This window comes from Oryx dammah, unplaced genomic scaffold, assembly GCF_014754425.2.
Source record: "Oryx dammah isolate SB20612 unplaced genomic scaffold, SCBI_Odam_1.1 HiC_scaffold_10, whole genome shotgun sequence".
In the NCBI taxonomy this organism is placed as follows: domain Eukaryota; kingdom Metazoa; phylum Chordata; class Mammalia; order Artiodactyla; family Bovidae; genus Oryx; species Oryx dammah.
The window spans coordinates 74,880,251-74,900,119 of NW_024070194.1; the positions used below are offsets into that span (position 1 = coordinate 74,880,251).

Consider the following 19,869-nt stretch of genomic DNA (forward strand, 5'->3'; position numbering starts at 1 on the left):
TTAATTGTCTTTCTCCCAATCCCTAACCTAAACTGTAGTAAGAGTCTAACTTGGATGTTGGGGAAAATAAGGGTGGATGAGAGGGTGAGCAGACAGGCAGGCAGGCAGGGAAATAACCACCTGATGTTTTGCTTTGATTTTTCTTTCAAGTCCTGTAATGACAGATCTCACTCCAGTGCAGTATGTTTTGGAAACATACTTAAAAGGGATATGTGATTGTTTTTAGGTACATTTTAAGTATTGACTAATAAAAGGCAAATATCAGAACAGAAGAGCAGTTTAATTTAGCATTTTTAAAACCATTTAGTATTCTAAGGCATCTGTGACCTGCTATAATCTAATTATTTCTCCAATACCCTTTGGAATTGTTCAGAACAATGTGGTACATTTTCTAACTGGTGCATTAAACATCTGGCCTGACTTCACAGAATTACAGATAGCTGAATGTGCACTCTCTATATATTTTATTAACATCCCATAGGCTCATGTTAAGATGTAGTACTGATGTGTCCTGACTTGCATCACTACCTGTTGACAGGAAAAACTGGGCTAGACTTGAGAGGGTCTACAAATAGAAAAAATCTTTTAAAGATGTTTTGGTAATTTAAATAGAAATTTTGGCTTAAAAAAAAAAGGAAAAAAGAGCAGCTTCAAGTTTATAAATTTATAAAACATGCCCAAGTTTCAGCATGCCAAATCCTCTAAAAATGAGCTAATCTCCAGCATCCGTTCCTTCCTTCTCAAACTAACAGTATCCAATTGTCTTCCAGATCAAACTTGGCCCTCCATTCTCAGCCATGTGTTTGAGTGAGGTTAACCCTACCTATAGCTATTACAGCAGGACTAAGCTCACCAACACATCCCACTATCTTCCTATAATAGGTTCAGGAATGCATGTGTGATCAAGTTTAAAGAAATGAGAAAGAGTGAATCATACATCTGTGCCTGTGTAGGAGCTTCTGGAGGTGACCTATCTTCCCTTGAGCACTACAATATGGGCATGTGACATGTGGAATTGTCACTGCCTAGGGGGAAAGCCTAGAGCTCCCAAGGATCCAATGTATATGGCCCCAGGAGGCTGCCAACACTGGGAAAGGCAGAGCTAGGGAAAAACTGTATCCTTGTTGACATATTTCAAGCCACTGTATCAAGCTTCACCTGAAGCCAGACCATACATTTCAAGCTTCTCAATTTCATGGACCAACAGATTTCCAATCGTTGATTAGATAGTAAGGCTTGAGTTTTCCATCACTTGCAACCAAAACTTCTTTACTAGTAATAAGCACAAGGCATTTTAATATACCAAAAGCCTAAGCTGATTTTGTTGGTTGGTTTGTTTTTCACACAACTTTGAAGACTTTGTTCTCAGGAAGAGGGTGAGGGGAAGAAAAATTGTCAAGAATTTCTTTCTAAGACCTAAGGAAGCTTTAATACTTTTTAAGATTAAATTTCAAATATCATAGTTGGAGGTCTGAGGGTCATCTAGTTCTACTAGCTTCTTTGACAGGGAACTTTAAGGAATTTGTGTACAGTGAATGAATGAACAAGTGAATGGGGTAGCTTAAGTCTAGGCAGGTTGGAGGGCCTGAATTATTCCATTTCCTCTGGGAGCTGTTTATAAAAGAGGTTTGGTGGTGGTTGTTTTCACGTGGATACACAAATCAACAGCAGAGCCTGGGAAACCTGATTCCAAATCCAACCTCCTCTGTCCTCCATCAGGGAAAAATCTCATAACCTTTCACAAAAACAGAAAATGCAAAGTTCATCGACATGATCAGCTTAGATCATCGGACAGTTTTCAAAACGGAATATGCTAATTAAGCTTGTATTCCAGCCAGTTGTTTACCATCTGAAATTCATTTTCTCATGTACAGTGTTAGGTCCACTGGCTAACCCATAAAACTGAACAAAACGCCAAAAAAATGACAAATACCTTTTCAACCCGAAGTATCTACTAGTTCTAAATCCTAGGGACATGGGACCATGAAATGCATGAAGACAACAGGAAAAAAAAATCAACAGGGAAATATCCTATTTGCCCACTTCCTTGCTCATTTCCTGGCTACGCAGAACTACTCCTTCAAAGGGGGAATTTGAAGTGTGAAAAAAACATGTCATTGGTCCTCTCTAACCTCTCTTTGTGCTTCCTTCTACCACTTCTTTTGTTTGTTTGTTTTTTCAGATTTTATTTTATTTCTTAATGCCTCCTTTTTGCAAGGGCTCAGATGCCCTCATCTCAATACTAGCAGTTACCACTCATTTGGTACTTACTGTAAGTCAAGTACTGAGCTAATGATTTCAGAAAGATTTAGTAATTTGTCTACAGTCAAGTGGTAAAGCCAAGATGGAGCCCAGATATGCTAGACTGTGAGCCTAAAGGGCTTCTCATTGAAAAGTGCCTGCCTTCCTTCCCCTCCTACTGGGACAGCTGTCCCCTTACTGCAGTTCATCTCCCTTACGTAACGAAGGAGGAGAGGAAAGCAACCTGAATTAATTCAGAGAAACTCAGGCTTTTCAGAGGCGGCACATTTTATTTCAAAAGGGGTACATATTATTACAAGTTCACCTCCAACTGGCAGAATTTCAGACAGCTGATAAGAGCAAGAAGTAAAAAAAAAAAAAAAGAACAAAAATGAAAACAAATGGAAGCAGCAAAAGGGCATATATTTTTGGATGGGGTAGGCTGATGGAAGCTATCCAAGACTTGGCCTTCAAAGTTAGTGCCTTTAGTACGGTTTACATTTTTTCATAATCTCTTCCCTCTTCTACATTTTAATCCATATCTTAAAAAAAAAAAAAAAAACAAAAATACATAATTGGAATTCAATAAATCCTTGCTGCCTTTATTTGCCATGTGATGAACCAAAGCCCCGAGCAGATAATAAGTCATATTCTGAACGGCAGATGAGGGAATGGAAACCTCAGAACTCCTAACTCCCAGGCCAATGTACCTTCTTCTGGATACTGATTACCAAAATTGTCCATTTATCTTTCTTTTCTGTTTAAGGTCTGCCTGAATAGAGATAAAACTGATTAAACATGGCTATAAAACCATAGGAATTTGGCTAGGCAAAAAGTTCTTTTTAAATATAATCAACTCCCAACTGAAAATAGCTTCTAGAAAGAATTATTTCATAAAACAGTTCAACCCATGTGTTTATTTTGTAGTAACAGAAAAAGAAATCCATCCTTTAGCTGAGAGATTATCTTTAGTGCCACCTCCCTTTCCTCTATACATACAGCAGCTGCATCTCAATTCAACTTTTGCTACCTAACATTTCTAAGAAATTGGCTTTTCAACAAACATTAGAATTCTAAACCTCCTGTATTTATTGGGTCTGCCCTCAGAGGCTAGTAAAAGTGCAATCAGAGAACAATAGAGGTCAATATACCTCTTATCAAGAGTTCCTCTTCTACTGTGATATCATTCATTCTTGGAGAGGAACTCAGAAGGCCAAACTGCTATCAAAGAGGCATGTAAATAGATAAACTAAACTAATGAAGAGACCATAATCAAACAGTCCTGGGAAAGACAATTAGCTAGCCTCCTTCAGAAACAAACACTCACAGAAACTTTTAGAAAGCACAAAGGAGAACCTCTGAGAATAAAGCAGACAATATGAGTTTAAGGATACTGCCCTCCAGGTAAATAAAAAAGCAAAATTCTTCCCAATGACATTAAAAAATGAAATGCACTTAGTGGAAAATGTATGGGCCTAAAGCAACTGTTATTCAAACAGTAGAAACTAGTCTATGAAAATCAAAATTGAAAATAGAAAGTCTATAATTCTGCTAATTAGATACTGCATTGCCCAGAGTTTGCTCATATACATAAATTAAAATACAACCATTTGAATACAAGTAAAACTATTTCTGAAAGGTTTCTTTCTTCTATGTTTGCATCTTAAGTCTATATCTTAACTCATGTTCAAAGCAAAAACATATCAGAAAGAAAACTACTCTATTTAATAATTTTTCAAAACCTTTTTAGTTTAGGAAGAGTCCCTTTAAATATGAAAAATCTATCTACTAGGCTCTAAAGAGATGTACAAATAATTTGGGGAGTATATGAAAAATAGTTTCACTTTCTAAAACCGACACATACAAGCAATAACTTACTCATTACCTCTAGGGAAAAAAAAAAAACTAGTTATCTTTTTTTTCTTTTACCCTTGTGGAATTCCTGTTTCCTTCCCTTAAATCAATCAGTTATTTATTTGAACCTACTTTCTATTCATTTGTTGAATAAATATTCACTGTTGGGGTTACTAGCCTTCACATTTATAACATTATTATAACTAGTCAACAATGAAAATATGATTTTGCTTTACTCCTTTCTAATACAGCTTAAAAATAAAAATAACCTGTGTCTTTCTACTGTAACACATAGTCTTCTAGCAACCTTGCATTTTTCATAAGCTTGCTACCACCACCCTGCTCTAGTCAACTTCAGCAGAGGCTGCGATTCCAAAGGGCCACCTACCAACCAGTGGCATCCCAGCCCTGCCAGGCCAAGCACCTCATTCTGGCTGCTCTCACTCCCTCTAGCGTTGGCAGAGCTCATCTGTCTGATCCTCGAGTTACCTCACTGAGCGAGAGCTCAGCGAAGTCCTGCCCATCTATGACATCACCCCCTTCTTCAACCATTGCGAGGTGAAGCTTTAACTTCAGACTTGGAGGTGGGCTGTGCAGCAAACTGAAATGCTGGCCCCCACTTGCTCCTCAGTGGAGGAGTGATCCGAACGGGACCGGCTCAGCCTGCAGCTGCCGTGGGCTTTGTGTGGACTGGATTCCGAGCTGGGCAGAGGGGGGCGGTTATTACTCCAGTTCCCAGGCAGTGGAATTACAGCTAGAGCAGCAGGATATATGGGATTGCTTTTTCTCGTCTTCCTGGTAAGTGTTTCCCGTGTTTTTCCTTATGATTGTCCCAGAAAGTTTGCTCGGTTTTACTCTCTAGAAAGGAATGGCTTGGTATCATGAGGCATCCAGATACGAACGTTTGCTCTGTCACCAGGACGAGCAGTGTGTGTGGGTGCAAGCCAGCAAGGAAAAATTGGACTGTTACAGTCAAATGCAAGAAGTTTCTTGAAACCTTTATTTCATTAAAGAAAAAAAATAATGATAAGTGGCTATCTTATGTCTCGTGTAGTTGCTATTTGAAGAGAGGCTTATGGAAAACAGTAAGTTGGAAAGTTAAATGTTAAAGAACACAAGGCAGATTTTTTTCACAGAGAGGAAAGCGAAAGGTCTAGCTAACTTGGCGTGTACTGTATGTGTGGTATGATCACCAATTGCTGTTTTTATAACTGTGAAAGAAAATCAATAATCCCTCAGCTACGCAGTACATGGAAAGCATACATCTTGCTCACAGCTAGCCCAGCTACTCCTGGAGACTTATGTGCCTCTGTAAGGATTAACAGCTACACCTAGATTTTAAAGCTTGCACTGCTATCCTGCCAGAGCTGCTTCAAGCATTCCAGGCTTGCAAATCTTAACTAGTGAATTCAACTCAGAGGAAGGGGAAACTCTCTTACAAACCATATCCCCTCTCCAGCAGAACGCCAAAATCCATTGCTTGGGCAAATGTGGTATGTGACTAGCATAGTAATTGGCAAAGTCTACTCAGAAAAACTAACAAAGCTCAGCCTGGAAGCTAAGCCTGATGTATGCAGGGATTTCAGGGTGGCAGGGGGAAAAATGAGTAGAGCCTCATCAAGTGGGATACTCAAGAGTATCCATTCACTTGCAACTTATAATAGGAAAATCTTACATTGAAAGAAATATTTTCATACCACAAAGCTTTCAAAAACTACCTAAATGTATCTATTCAAAAAAATTTTTTTTCAGTGAATTAGATCTGAAACAAAATGGTTGCATAGAAGCAAAGAGTGCAACAGGCCTATATTTTCTCAACATCTGGGAGTTTGATTGTTATTTACTTCCTGAGAATGAAAAAGGAAAAAAAAAGCCTTGATATGTGCCAATTATAGAACCAAATTCTCTAACGGTTTTAACAATTAGCTATTTTAAATTTTCTTAATAAATCGATCCGCTCTAAAATGCACACATATGTTCCCTCATTAGCAGGAAACAATATCAATAAAGACACTATCATAGTGCATAGGCTGAGGCTATGCCTTTCCATTTATCCCCAGTCACACAGGAATATCCTAACCAGCATAAACATAAAGAAGGAATTTGTTTTCAGACAGGACCTCAAAGTGACAGATGACTGATACCCATCTCTTTTGAAATGAGGAAAGCAAGAAATGAATCTTTCAAAAGTACTACAAAATATTAATGTTACCGCTACTACCAATATTAATAATAATATGCCAGGTTTTAATCTGTAAGAAGGTTAAATCAGAGATATGCCACTTAGTTTGCAGATATATGTGTGTATACAATGTACACACACACACAAACACACATATCTAGATATATTAATTAGCCGGAAATAAAAAAAATAGGGTTACGAAAACATGATTGCATGTACTTAAACAGGAAAATCACATCTAATTTCTTTTTTAAATAGAATACTGCCAAAAATATATCAAACCCAAGATTCAGCAAAGATATTATTGAATGAATAAACATACTGAATTCATTAATATTGTATATAATACTGTATAATACTAATTATCAGTTATTAATTGTGCTGTATAATACTATGTTATTAATTGGGTTTTTCATCCCCCCACTCATTTTAAATCGATTATGTTTAGGTTCAAAATGCCCAATTAAACACTTCCTAAACATTAACATCTGTCAAATATATAACTGGGCAGCAAGTAAAGTTTTTTTCAAAAAGAAGAAAACCAGTAAGAAAATTTGTCATAACTGAATGTGGCAGTAAAATAGAAGGTATGTTTCTTTGGCTTCCAAGTGTTAATTAAGGAGCCTCCAATTCTATCAAAACTTTTTCAGAGCTAAATGAAGCGGTGTGAAATAAATTTGGTTGAAATCTTGTGGCTGTCAGACTTTGTTAGCAAGCTATTAATTATCTTTACCCCAGTTTCTTCTCTAGCCTATATTGCCCAATCAAATAGAAACTCCAATTACGTTCAGCATCTCTTGCCTAGGGACACAAGACCCTAATGAACACTCAGTGTCTCCAGATGAAAAATACAATTATCAGCTTTAAACACACAAGTGTACTGCAGACAGATTTGTCTCTGCTTTTCTTGGCCACATACCCTAAGGCTTCCTCCTCTTTCTGGATTATTTTGAACAATTTTAAACCCAATAAAAATCAGTAGCAGAGGACTTGCCTTGTATGAATATTATATGAATGTTTCTTCTTTATGTTTTTATTCTTTATATGCCAATATTCATACCAATATTAGATTAAATCTGATCATCCAGAAAAAAAAAAAGGTTTAAAACTAGCCATTTCAGTGGTTAACTTTTCCCCCTATTTTTAAGGTGGGTGGGCTACATAACAAAGAATGTGTTTAATGCCAAGATCCAAGACTAACTTAAAAATTCTGAATAAACTCCCTTAAATATTCTTTTATTCAACCAGTTTATTGTAATAGCATTATAACTAATTGCTGAAAGTCAAATGAAGGCCAGCATAAATGAAGCCAACGAGGGAAATAAGATTCAATAAATTTTTCAAAGGTTGTAATTTCTCCCCTTCTTTCCCCTCACTCCCTCTTCCCTCCCACCCCCACCTTGTGCCCCAGAGGCCTTCACTGTTCTCAACGGGAGGCTTTGTTGTAATTAAACCAGAGGAAAAGTGGCCGGCAGCAGCCAACATCTGACTTGCGGCTTCTGAAAGCTGTGTTCTAGTAGAGTGTACTACCCCCCAGCGGGCAAAAACTCTACAGTAAATCTCTCAGCAGTATTAATTCTCCAAAGTGCAGTTTTCTCTTCAGAGCATAAAAAGGACCTTTTGTCAACTCTTTCTAACATTCTACCAATTCAAAAATTTATCACAAGTCAACAAACAAATTTCTAAGAGATGATCTATAAATGTCTCCTGGAAAAAGCTTTCTGCCTCTTAAGAACCAAAACAGAAATATACATTTCAGAAAGCATTTTCCAGTTTCAGGATGCAGATCAACATCACTAACTTTGGTAAAACATCACATTAAAAAAAAACAAATTGAAAGCCATGTTTATATTGCATAGGAGAGCTGGTTTCAGGACTTTGATGTCTGTTGACAAGAGAGCTAGAGAAAACAGATTTTAAGTAAAAAAGAACAAAACTGTAATTTAAGCAGCAGCTAAAGTTGCATTTGTTTAACATATGCATAATCTCTTTCCTAGCCCCCCAAATCAAGTGTCAGGAATGCATAAAAAGCTCTCTCCAGGTATTAGTCTGCTTAAATGCAAGAAAGGAGAAATTGCTCTCTCTGATGAGACAATGACAGCTTTTGTTCTTTATTCTTTCACTTTTCACGTGCACAAGTTACCGTGGCAACTTTGAAAAGAAAACCCAGAGACCACATTTGGTTAAACCCCATTTTTAAAGTGCGCCACTGAACTGTGGATTGATCAGTTTACGTGCTGATGATTTTCCTCCTCTTTAACAGCAATACTCAACTCTGACATGAAAAGAAAAACAAAAGGATTTTTCTATGATTATGGATGTTATCATTTTCCAGCCCAGTGCATGGCACACAGCACACCTAAATATTTGTTGTACTAGAGTATGGAAACTTGACTATTAGAAACTTAAAGCATATCAAGCAAATTGTACTCACCACACTGAAGGAGGAATATCAGGCTCACAGTGGGAAAATGTTTGCAGTTTAACAAGGATAAGCGTAATTTTAATTGCAATTGCCTAAAAGTCAGTGCAAACTTAAAGCTTGTTCCCTGCCCCAAGCTCTCAACTGCTCACCTCTACCAACCTCTAAATTAATCTCTTATTCATACTTACAAGCCATGGTTCTCTAACTTATTTAGTTTGGCTTAATATCATATAAGGAAACAGGCTTCACTATGATGGAAGATAACATCCCAGTTTCCCTTTTTGTTTTAAGGATGCTTGATTTAACTTTATAAGCCAAAATAAATGAAGCAGAACTAGATTCATTTATCACAAACCTATTGGGGAAAAGAACCTGTAACATAAAAGGAGAAACTGAAAATCCTTTGCTTTGGAACTTTCATCCCCTATTTGCATAAAAGAAACAAATCTTCTCGGCTAGAAAATAGTCTGGATAAAACCAAGTAAGGAAAGGCACACTTGCTTCTCTCCCTCTCAGCAAACCCTTCAGACTTCATGACTCTCAAGAGGAGAGTTAGAGGTCCTTCTGCTTGCCTGGCATTAAACAAAAGAATTGGAACTTTCCTGAAATCTGATGATCGTGGAAAATTTAACTACCAGACAGTCTGCTTAGAAAGCATTTTGCTGTCACTACCAACTAATCTGATATACTCCAGTTTTTCAGTTTAACCATACACATAGGTTATTTGAAATACTATTTGTCATTGCAAAGACTTAACATTCAGAGGTTGATCATTTTGTAGAGCTTTCTAGCAGCAGTTTAAGCCTTCATAAATAAATTACTTTCCTAATACTCTAAATTATGATTGTATAAATTGCAGTGTACCCAGAAATACTCACAGACTTGGATAAATTTGAGGAATCATGTATTTTCTTCAGTCTCAAGGTTTTACTGAAAATAATGCAGTTAACTTCGATTAAAAGTTCTACATACTTTTCCACTTTTAAATTTAATATGTTTAAAAGTCCCCGGATAGTTTGGAGACCATGGTGTGAGGCAAATCATTAAAAACAAACTAAAATCCCCAAACTCTACTCAATTTAAGATTTTATTTTAGAGCAATGATTTCATATCAAAAATCAACTTAAATCGAAGGGACAAATAAAGGATTTAGGAAGTTAGCAATATCAACATAAAATTTTAATCTAAGTGATCAAAACGTAAGAAATATCAAATACCTTTCAGCTCAAACATTCCCACCTCCAAAATAGTAACAGAGAAGGAATCATATAAACATAGATGGCCTCATGTTCTTGACTATAAATACCAGTATTCTATTCAGATACAACTTGTTCAATTATATTAGTTTTCTTAAAATATCTCAAAATGACAGCATCCTTATCTATTTACATACTTCTTTTAAGTGTATCATGGAAATCAGTTGGTGACTTTTCATGGATGTGATTACATTATAAACGCATTTTTAAAAATCCATATTTTTTTAATTTATAAAAAGAAATTGATAGGAAGATCCATATTATAAGTTTAATTTACCAGTATGGTGATTATGTTTTCCTTTTCGCTACAGTTCTAAATGCTATATACTTAAGTAATGATATGATTTTTTTTTAACTTTAAACATTCCTTTAAGTAACCAGGGCTCCATTTATGCTTTCCCCCAAGTTACCCCATTAACAATATTTTTCTAAAAGATCGATTCCTTTTTGTTCAGAAGTAATGGCCTCTTTCAAGCCTATGCAGACATAAAGCCTCTGAAGTCGACGTTGTGGAAACCTGGCCACAGTGCTCATGCCAGTGGGGGTCATTTTTTTTTCATCAGTCACATTCAACTACAATGTCTCTATATGCATGGATATGTAGAGCCAGCTCAGAAAGAGGGAAGTCTAAACATGGGGGCAGAGCTGCTTATTTCAGATGGAAAGACCATTACAGCCTCGCATATGCAAAATAAAACAAATCTCTTTAGCTCTATAGTTTTAAATATAAAAGGGCAAGAGAAGACATAAGATATGAAACAAAATCACGCATGCATTGGACTGTTTGAGTTTAAGTAAAGGGAGTAGGAACTTGTGAAGGAATCTTCATTTTTGAAAGAGTATCCTCTCCAGAGAAATATGTTTTGCATCTTTGCCTTTTGTTTTAATGCAATCTGGGGAGAAGAGAATGGCATTTTCCAAGAACTGAATGAGATTTTAGGCTTTCTGTTAATCCCATGCTACTAGCACCATTGTATTCATGGCCATGTGAGTTTGCACATCAAATAGAGCAGAGGAAGCAGTTTCACACACGTAAAACGAAACAAACAAAAATAAATTAGTCTTCCTTTTCATGCCAGTGTAGAATATTTTTTCTTTCTCTGATTTAAAAATGTAAAAATCAATACATATTAGATTTTGAATTGGTAAAAAACTTATACTTCAGCTACCAGCTTTATCTCTGGTTATCATTATGAACATCACCTTGTACATACTCTAGGCTGACCAACATCTTCCGAACTTTAAAGTGTGTCCTGGTGTAGGAGAAATGCCTGGCTATTGACAACAGTTTAAGCAGGTTCTCTGCGCGATTTTTACAATGGTTTTAATTAGTTTTTAATGCAATTTAACAAAAGTAACTGTTTCCTAAATTGCTTTAAATTTTTTTCTTAAATTTACCAAATTGTTTTATATGTTAAATAATTTTCAAGCTTAGAAAACATTTAACAGAAGGTATTTTTTAAAATAACATTGTAATTATTAATTTCACAGCTTGGTTTTCCATTTTAACGTACCAAGAAAGCAAGTTTTCAAGAAAATACTCCACTGAAATTCAACAATAATGAGCAAAGCCCTAAAGGCATTACTTGTAAAACCTCACATTAAGCAATACATCACTTAAACTTTCCTCTGTGGGCACTTTGCAATATTCACTAGAGACTACTTTATCCATCTGCTAACTGCTATTTTTACTTCACGTTTCCTAAATAATAAATTAAATGTATCTGTAATTTTTTTCAGTTTCCTTCTGTTAATTCAGTCTATGACAGTGTTGATATCTGGTGACAAATTAAAAGAATCCGAATTTTCAATGAGAGCCAGAAACACAAATCTTGGTCTTATTTAAAATTCACTTTGAGTACTGTTTGAATTCTGGAACAGATGCTATCCTTGTTGGATGCAAGGTAATTACTGAGGGAGAAACAAATCACTTTTAGGGTCAAATATTTCCATGATACCCTAATGTACCTTCCTTGTATAGAAAATCCCTGAGTAGGTAACTTTACATAACAGATACTGAAACTACCACCTCTCCTGTCCACCCCCCCCCCCCCAAAATCTTCATGCATATTAGATAATGGACAAAGCAGTCATCCTTAAAATCATGAGTCTCTTTGGTCAAGCTGTAAGCCTCTTTCAGAAGTTAAAAAGATAATCTTTGGAAACTGACATGTTCCTGTTCGCACCTTGAGAGAAATGCCTTGTCAGGTTTTGATATGTTTTCCTAATGGTCGTTATAAAGAGACAGACTGAAATAGTGTCCTTTCTGTTCCAAATACAGTTTCTCAAGTTTAGTTTGTTAAAAATTATATTTTTCTCAAAAAATGTTACGACTTGAACTTCTACACTGCCTTTGGCCAAGAATACCTGAGTAACTAGAGTTTCAAGATCATCAATTAGCCTTTAGAAATAGTTCTAAGGAGGAAGGTTGTAGTGCCCACATTCCACAATAGGGAAAATTGAGGCCTGCAGGAAGAATTAAAAAAGACACTGAGCAAATCAAAAGAAAACTTCTAACCCTTTTCAACTCTTTAAATTGTAGACTATATGACTTTATAAAACTATGTTCTGAAATATCTAAAAAGTTATGGCATTTCATTAAAAAAATCCTAGTTATGGCTTTGCTTACCTCTTTCATGTACTTGAAACTTTAAAGATTGGCCTGACCCGAATTCAAAATCGATAGGAGAGGCTTACTGTCTTTTGCATAAAGCTTTGCTTCTGTGTTTAATTCAAAGTCACACTAGCAGTCAGTTAACAACTGAAATTATTTTGTGACAAACTCAACTTTGGCTCCCACTTTATTTATATAGCAAAATGGGAAATAAAAGAGAAAGAGATCATCTTATCCCTTTTCAACAACTACTATGATGAAAGGTGTTGCCTAAAGAAAGAATTGAAGCTAAATTTCTAGGAAATGTCTCTAGTATGTTAAAGTTCTTTGTTAATAGCTGATTAAAACATTTTACTTTCACAGGAGATGCTCAGGTCCAGAGTATTTCAAGGAACAGAAATATAAAGGAAATCTAGTATGCTTCCATGAAGAATATTTGAATTAAGTTTTCTTTACCTCTTGAAAGAATACCTGTTCTTGCATAACCTGTGACTGCACCAGATATTCTGAGAAAGCAGCAAGAAGCAAAAGCTGGAAATAGCTATTTCACAGCAGGTAATCATACCTCAGGATGTAGCTACTGTACAAAGTTTATACTTGGATAATCCTGGATGGGAATAAAGGTGGGGGGTAACTGCCTGAAAAAACCTATTACTATACAGGCCTTAGCATCATGAATGGCTTTCTTCATGAGGATCTGAAGTTACTATCTCTGACCACATTGCACAGAAGAGCCAATAAGAATTTCAAAGAGAGCAATTTCCACTAAGGGAATTAAGCTACACAAAAGGAACCTTCACACAGAAACTCTATAAGAAAGGAAAAAAAATAGGAAACCATGTGTTCTACATAGTAACAGGAAACTGAATTGTTTCTGGTCCCTACTTTAATGAGCTTGCCCACCATGCTGAACCGCAGCTGGAATGTTCATTGACAACAGCAAGCCTGATCTGGAGGTGTGTGCGGCATAGAATTACTTGAATAAACAGTGAAGAACATTTCCAAGGACTAAACAAGAGTTTATTAAGTCCCAGCCCCTCACCAGGAAAATAATATATGTGCATTGGATTTTCACTCACGCAAAATTTACTCACATCGTTCAATAAGGTAGGAAAAATATTAAAGTCTTTTCTTTTCATGCCTGAAATTATAAAGGCTAACTAATACCTAAAGGTGCAGAAGAAATTTATATTACATATTAGATAAGTATAAATCTATAATTCTCCACCCATGGAGAAAGGTGAATCATATTTTAGATTAGAACTTGAAGAAAGATAAATACATTGTGAAAACATGTTATGAGCTAGAATATAATGAAAAATGTTCAAAAACCCATTTAACTATGTACTACAAAACATACAGTAAAGTAGGAAAAAAAGAGTTTAACATGAAATGGAATTTTCCACTTAGATAAGATAGATGTATTAGCTATGTAAATCTTTCCTTCCCCAAAGTAAATGAAAACAATTCCTTCTTATTTTTGTGCTAGAAGTGCCTATCTCACAATGTTTAATATTAACAATCAAAGAAAAATAACATCAGTAATCAAAGCAAACAATTGATTTAACTGGGATTCAGGATCTACAGAGGTGTGGGACTATTCCTGAGTAGTATGAGAATAGATTTTTTACTACACATTTCTATACTTGTACAGTTTACCATGTAAAAAGCAGATATAAAATTTTGGTTTTTAAGAATAGTAACATTATTATCTTTAAATATAACAAATCATATTCCTATGTGTCAATTCACTATGAATATTAAGGAAAAATTAGAAATCAGACTAGCTTGGCCAATGGTCACAAAATTGACATAAAGTGCTATGAGAATGCTTTAAAACATACAGTAAAACTATATTCAACTTTCAAAGTCAAATAGATTTGGGATAAAATACTTCTAATACCAGAAATATTTAAGGTAAAATATTGTATGATTATGTTCATTGTTAGCTAGCATGCAAAAAAACCCTCAGCACGCAAGAAAAAATTAACTAATAAAAGTGATTATTAGATGTTTCAATGTTCACGTCTATTTTGAATACTATTTTAAGTATGCTGGTCTGATGGTTTTCTGTTGCCTTTTTTTTTTTTTTTTTTAACTCACTCCACTTTAGGGCTCTGAAACTACCTTGTGTAAAGACCTCAACACTGCTGACCATGATCAGCCCAGCCTGGAGCATCTTCCTCATTGGGACTAAAATTGGGCTGTTCCTCCAGGTGGCACCGCTATCAGTTATGGCTAAACCCTGTCCATCTGTGTGCCGCTGTGATGCCGGTTTCATTTACTGTAACGATCGCTTTCTGACATCCATTCCAACAGGAATACCAGAGGATGCTACAACTCTCTACCTTCAGAACAACCAAATAAATAATGCTGGGATTCCATCAGATTTGAAAAACTTGCTGAAAGTAGAAAGAATATACCTATATCACAACAGTTTAGATGAATTTCCTACCAATCTACCAAAGTACGTCAAAGAGTTACATCTGCAAGAAAATAACATAAGAACCATCACTTATGATTCCCTTTCAAAAATTCCCTATCTGGAAGAATTACATTTAGATGATAACTCTGTCTCAGCTGTTAGCATTGAAGAGGGGGCATTTAGAGACAGTAACTATCTCCGGCTGCTTTTCCTGTCTCGTAATCACCTTAGCACAATCCCCTGGGGTTTGCCCAGGACTATAGAAGAGCTCCGCCTGGATGATAATCGCATATCCACCATCTCATCACCATCTCTTCAAGGTCTCACTAGCCTAAAACGCCTGGTTTTGGATGGCAACCTGCTGAACAACCATGGATTAGGTGATAAAGTTTTCTTCAACCTAGTCAACTTAACAGAACTGTCACTGGTGCGGAACTCCCTGACGGCTGCGCCAGTCAACCTTCCAGGCACAAACCTGAGGAAGCTTTATCTTCAAGATAACCATATCAATAGGGTGCCCCCAAATGCTTTTTCTTACCTGAGGCAGCTATATCGACTTGATATGTCCAATAATAACCTAAGTAATTTACCTCAGGGTATCTTTGATGATTTGGACAATATAACACAATTGATTCTTCGGAACAATCCCTGGTATTGTGGGTGCAAGATGAAATGGGTACGTGACTGGTTACAGTCACTACCTGTGAAGGTCAACGTGCGGGGGCTCATGTGCCAAGCCCCAGAAAAAGTTCGAGGGATGGCTATCAAGGACCTCAATGCGGAACTATTTGATTGTAAGGACAACCCGGTTGTAAGCACCATTCAGATAACCACCGGGACGCCCAATACAGTGCATCCTGCTCAAGGACAGTGGCCAGCTCCTGTGACCAAGCAACCAGACACAAAGAACCCCAAACTCACTAAGGATCAGCGAACCACAGGGATTCCGGCAAGAAAAACAATTACCATTACTGTGAAATCTGTCACCTCTGACACAATTCATATCTCTTGGAAACTCGTCCTACCTATGACGGCTTTAAGACTCAGCTGGCTCAAACTGGACCACAGCCCAGCATTTGGATCTATAACTGAAACGATTGTAACAGGAGAACGCAGCGAATACTTGGTCACAGCCCTGGAGCCTGATTCACCCTATCGAGTCTGCATGGTTCCCATGGAAACCAGTAACCTCTATCTATTCGATGAAACTCCTGTTTGTATTGAGACTGAAACTGCACCCCTTCGAATGTACAACCCTACAACCACCCTCAATCGAGAGCAAGAGAAAGAACCTTACAAAAACCCCAATTTGCCACTGGCGGCCATCATCGGCGGGGCTGTGGCCCTGGTAGCCATCGCCCTGCTCGCTTTGGTGTGCTGGTATGTTCACAGGAATGGGTCCCTCTTCTCACGGAACTGTGCATACAGCAAAGGGAGGAGAAGAAAGGACGACTATGCGGAAGCTGGCACCAAGAAGGACAACTCCATCCTGGAAATCAGGGAGACTTCTTTTCAGATGTTACCGATAAGCAATGAACCCATCTCAAAGGAAGAATTTGTAATACACACCATATTTCCTCCTAATGGGATGAATCTGTACAAAAACAATCACAGTGAAAGCAGTAGTAACCGAAGCTACAGAGACAGTGGTATTCCAGACTCCGATCACTCACACTCATGATGCTGGAGGACTTGCAGTTTCGGTTTTTTTAAACCTAAGGGAGGTGATGGTAGGAACCCTGATCTACTGCAAAACACTGGAAAAAAGAGACTGAGAAAAAGCAATGTACTGTACATTTGCCATATAATTTATATTTAAGAACTTTTTATTAAAAGTTTCAAATTTCAGGTTACTGCTGCGATTGATGTAGCGGAGATGCCTGAACACAATTCTATATTTTAGTATTTTTTAGTAATTTGTACTGTATTTTCCTTGCAAATATTGAAGTTATAAACCATTTACTTTGTGTTCTACTGAGTAAGATGACTTGTTGACTGTGAAAGTGAATTTTCTTGCTGTGTTGAACAATCAGGACTGCATTCACATGAGATCCTTGTAGTATAAGCACAGGCCATTTTTCACTTTGGTATTAATAAAATGTAAAAAAAAAAAAAACCTGGCTGAATGAGAAAAATTAAATTTCAAAAAGTAGTTATGAAATAATGTTCCAACTATTAAATTTGTATTCCAGTGGTATTCAGTAATCAAAATATGTGAAGTAATGGGCAATATCAGACTTGCTGCATAGCTCCATTTTTATGCTAAGTAAATTAGACCTCCTTAAGAAAGTAAACATTATCTTCTGAACTGAATACATCAGTTGGCATAAAAGGAGGGTGAAGTCTGCTGTTGTTAATGCCATTGTTAACAAAGCTTTGATAATAAAGGACTTCACAAAAACAATAATGTAAGCGTGCTTCCAAGTAGGGGAAACTTGTACTTAGGAAAAAACATGAAAATTTAGACTCACATAGCGTAACAAACACAAGTATCAATTCCATTTTGGTTTTGCCTATACTATCTTGATTTTTGAAAAGTCAACTTTAAAGACACATTTGTTAGTGTTTACAATGTTTTTATCATAAAGGAAGTTAAAAAAAAAAGCTTAAACACATTTTAAGAGTAGTCTGACTACAAGCAATTCCCCTCAACAATAAAGAGAAAGTAGTACTTTAAATAAGTGAGAATTTAAAAGAAAAATAAATACTGGAAATCAAATTTAGATCTGGTTTATGTGAAATGTTTTACCACTGTACATAAATGTTCAATTTACTTTCACAATGATCAAGAATACTGCCCATTACTGTCACAGTTTTCCACATACTATGTAATGAACTTGTAACATTTTTTTTCCAGCTTCCTACTGAATTGTGAGCTATGACTTGTTTAAAACCTCATCACTTTTCCGTTGCCATAACTTTTTTTTTTCCCAACAAAAAACCAAAGTGCATTGTACGCCCTTTGGCCAGTCTTGTATGTGCCTTGATCCAACGCTACATGTATTCAGCTTTTAAAACTCGACAAATTTTTCATACTTCCTTAAATATGAAAAATTGTGGTCTTATTGCTGAATAAAACAAAAAAAAGTACAAAATAATCGTGTTTGCTTTTTCAAGATTATGTTCCTATCACTAAAGTAGCAAATTGCCCAGCACAGTAGTCCTAAATATCCCCATGTATTTTTCTAGGCAAAAAAAAAAAAATAAATGTTGGCTACAAATAAAAAAAATAGCAGTATCTTGAGCTTGTGTATCATTTTACTTCAGTGGCTCAGTGTTTCAGGCATAAACAAATATCCTAACAGTCTGTTGGAACACTCTTACAGAAAACTTCAGAAGTGCTTTCGTAACATTTCAGTCTTTGTACACAGCTGCTGTCGTCCTGGCTGATACTTTAAGGTAGTTTTTGAAAAATGTTATTTTTTAAAATAGCTTTTTGGTAGTATGAGTTGGCATCAGAGGATCCAAAAATCTCAGATCTGCCACTTACTAGGTAAGTAAAAACAAACCACTTCCTCTCCTTAGCTTAGTGCCCTTGTCTATACTGTCTATATACTGGGACTGTTAATACCACCCACCTCTCAGGGTTGTTGTAAGGGCTAAATGAGACGAAGTGCTTGGAAACGGTGCAATGGTCAACAACACATAAGACACACCAGGATGGTCGGGCACAGGGAGCCGTGGGTTCCCAGTGGTTTGCCAGATAGTGCTGCTGCTGCTACTCTGCTAAGAATCATCTCCAGCTGCCTATAAAGCCTCATTCAGTATCCATTTGCCATCTTCAAATGTATCTCAATACTTTCTCCTTTGACTTACTGTTAAGAAGGGTAGCTGTTTTCTAGGAATAACCTAGCAAAGAAAATGTGATTAACATTGAATATAATGAACATTATCTGAAGGAAGTTTGATTTTGCTTTAAGGGGTTTTGAGTAGTCTAGCTACAGTTCTGTGAGAAGTCAGGGCAAGGCTGAATGGTTCCATAAAGTCCCTATAAACCTGTGAGTTTATAAAAAACCAAAAGCCAAGAACCATTTTCTAGTTAGTATACCTTTCATGAGCACAGAAAAATTTATGTGTTCTATGTATATATGCATTTTTTGCCTTTTCATACTGTTCATGGGGTTCTCAAGGCAAGAATACTGAAGTGGTTTGCCATTCCCCTCTCCAGTGCTGGAAAAGATTGAAGGTAGGAAGAAAAGGGGACAGAGGATGAGGTAGATGGCATCACTGACTCAAAGGACATGAGTTTGAGCAAGCTCCAGGAGTTGGTGATGGGCAGGAAAACCTGGCGTGCTGCAGTCCATGGGGGTCGCAAAGAGTCGGATACGACTGAGTGACTGAACTGAACTGAATATATGTGTTTTGATTACTTTACCTGGGATAAATCAGAAATATGTTTTACACTAGCAAGTAAAGAAAACATTGAAAGGGTAAAAGTTTATTCTTTTACCTAAGCTCACTATGAAATGCAACTACTTTGTTGAAATGTATATATATACATATATATATATACACTTTCAAGGAATAATACAAATATCCACCTCAAGGACACTATATAATAGAAACATATGCATCTATTCTGAATGTTCACAATTTTTATTGATCAGGTACTAACAAAGAAAAATGTAGGAAAAAATTCTGAATATACACCATACACAGTTAACAAGAATACAATGGGCGAAGCTACAAAAAAAAAAAAAAAAAGAGGGAAAAAAATCACTCCCCTGCTGAAAGTTTGACAAAAATCAAAACTTTGTTTTTGGATGCAGGCACTTGTACTTCATTAAATCACTATACTTACACTCTCATTCCCTATTAAAAACAACATTGCTCTATCTTTCAGTGAGGCCTATTTATTGAAGTATTCCCCTG

The 19,869-nt window shown here is 36.4% G+C and overlaps 2 protein-coding genes across 5 annotated transcripts in view; one reads left to right on the forward strand and one right to left on the reverse strand.

The window, feature by feature from the left end:
• The window catches only part of MACROD2 (mono-ADP ribosylhydrolase 2), a 2,300,803-nt gene that overhangs the window by 1,950,837 nt on the left and 330,097 nt on the right, over positions 1-19,869 (reverse strand). The window lies entirely within an intron of this gene.
• FLRT3 (fibronectin leucine rich transmembrane protein 3) lies at positions 4,630-18,235 on the forward strand. Of its 3 annotated transcripts, none has more exons than XM_040248277.1 (3): positions 4,630-4,893; positions 12,936-13,679; positions 14,686-18,235. In XM_040248277.1, exon 3 carries the CDS (start codon positions 14,729-14,731, stop codon positions 16,676-16,678), a length of 1,950 nt encoding a protein of 649 aa, XP_040104211.1. In that variant the 5' UTR covers positions 4,630-4,893; positions 12,936-13,679; positions 14,686-14,728; the 3' UTR covers positions 16,679-18,235. The 3 variants fall into 3 exon arrangements, with proteins under 3 accessions (XP_040104211.1, XP_040104212.1, XP_040104213.1); XM_040248278.1 differs by having other exon boundaries at positions 4,646-4,893; positions 12,936-13,127; XM_040248279.1 differs by lacking the exon at positions 12,936-13,679 and having other exon boundaries at positions 4,655-4,893.

What these genes read in the sequence shown, in the direction of transcription:
- FLRT3 (XM_040248277.1), top strand. Translation starts at nt 14,729, where the DNA reads ATGATCAGCCCAGCCTGGAGCATCTTCCTCATTGGGACTAAAATTGGG.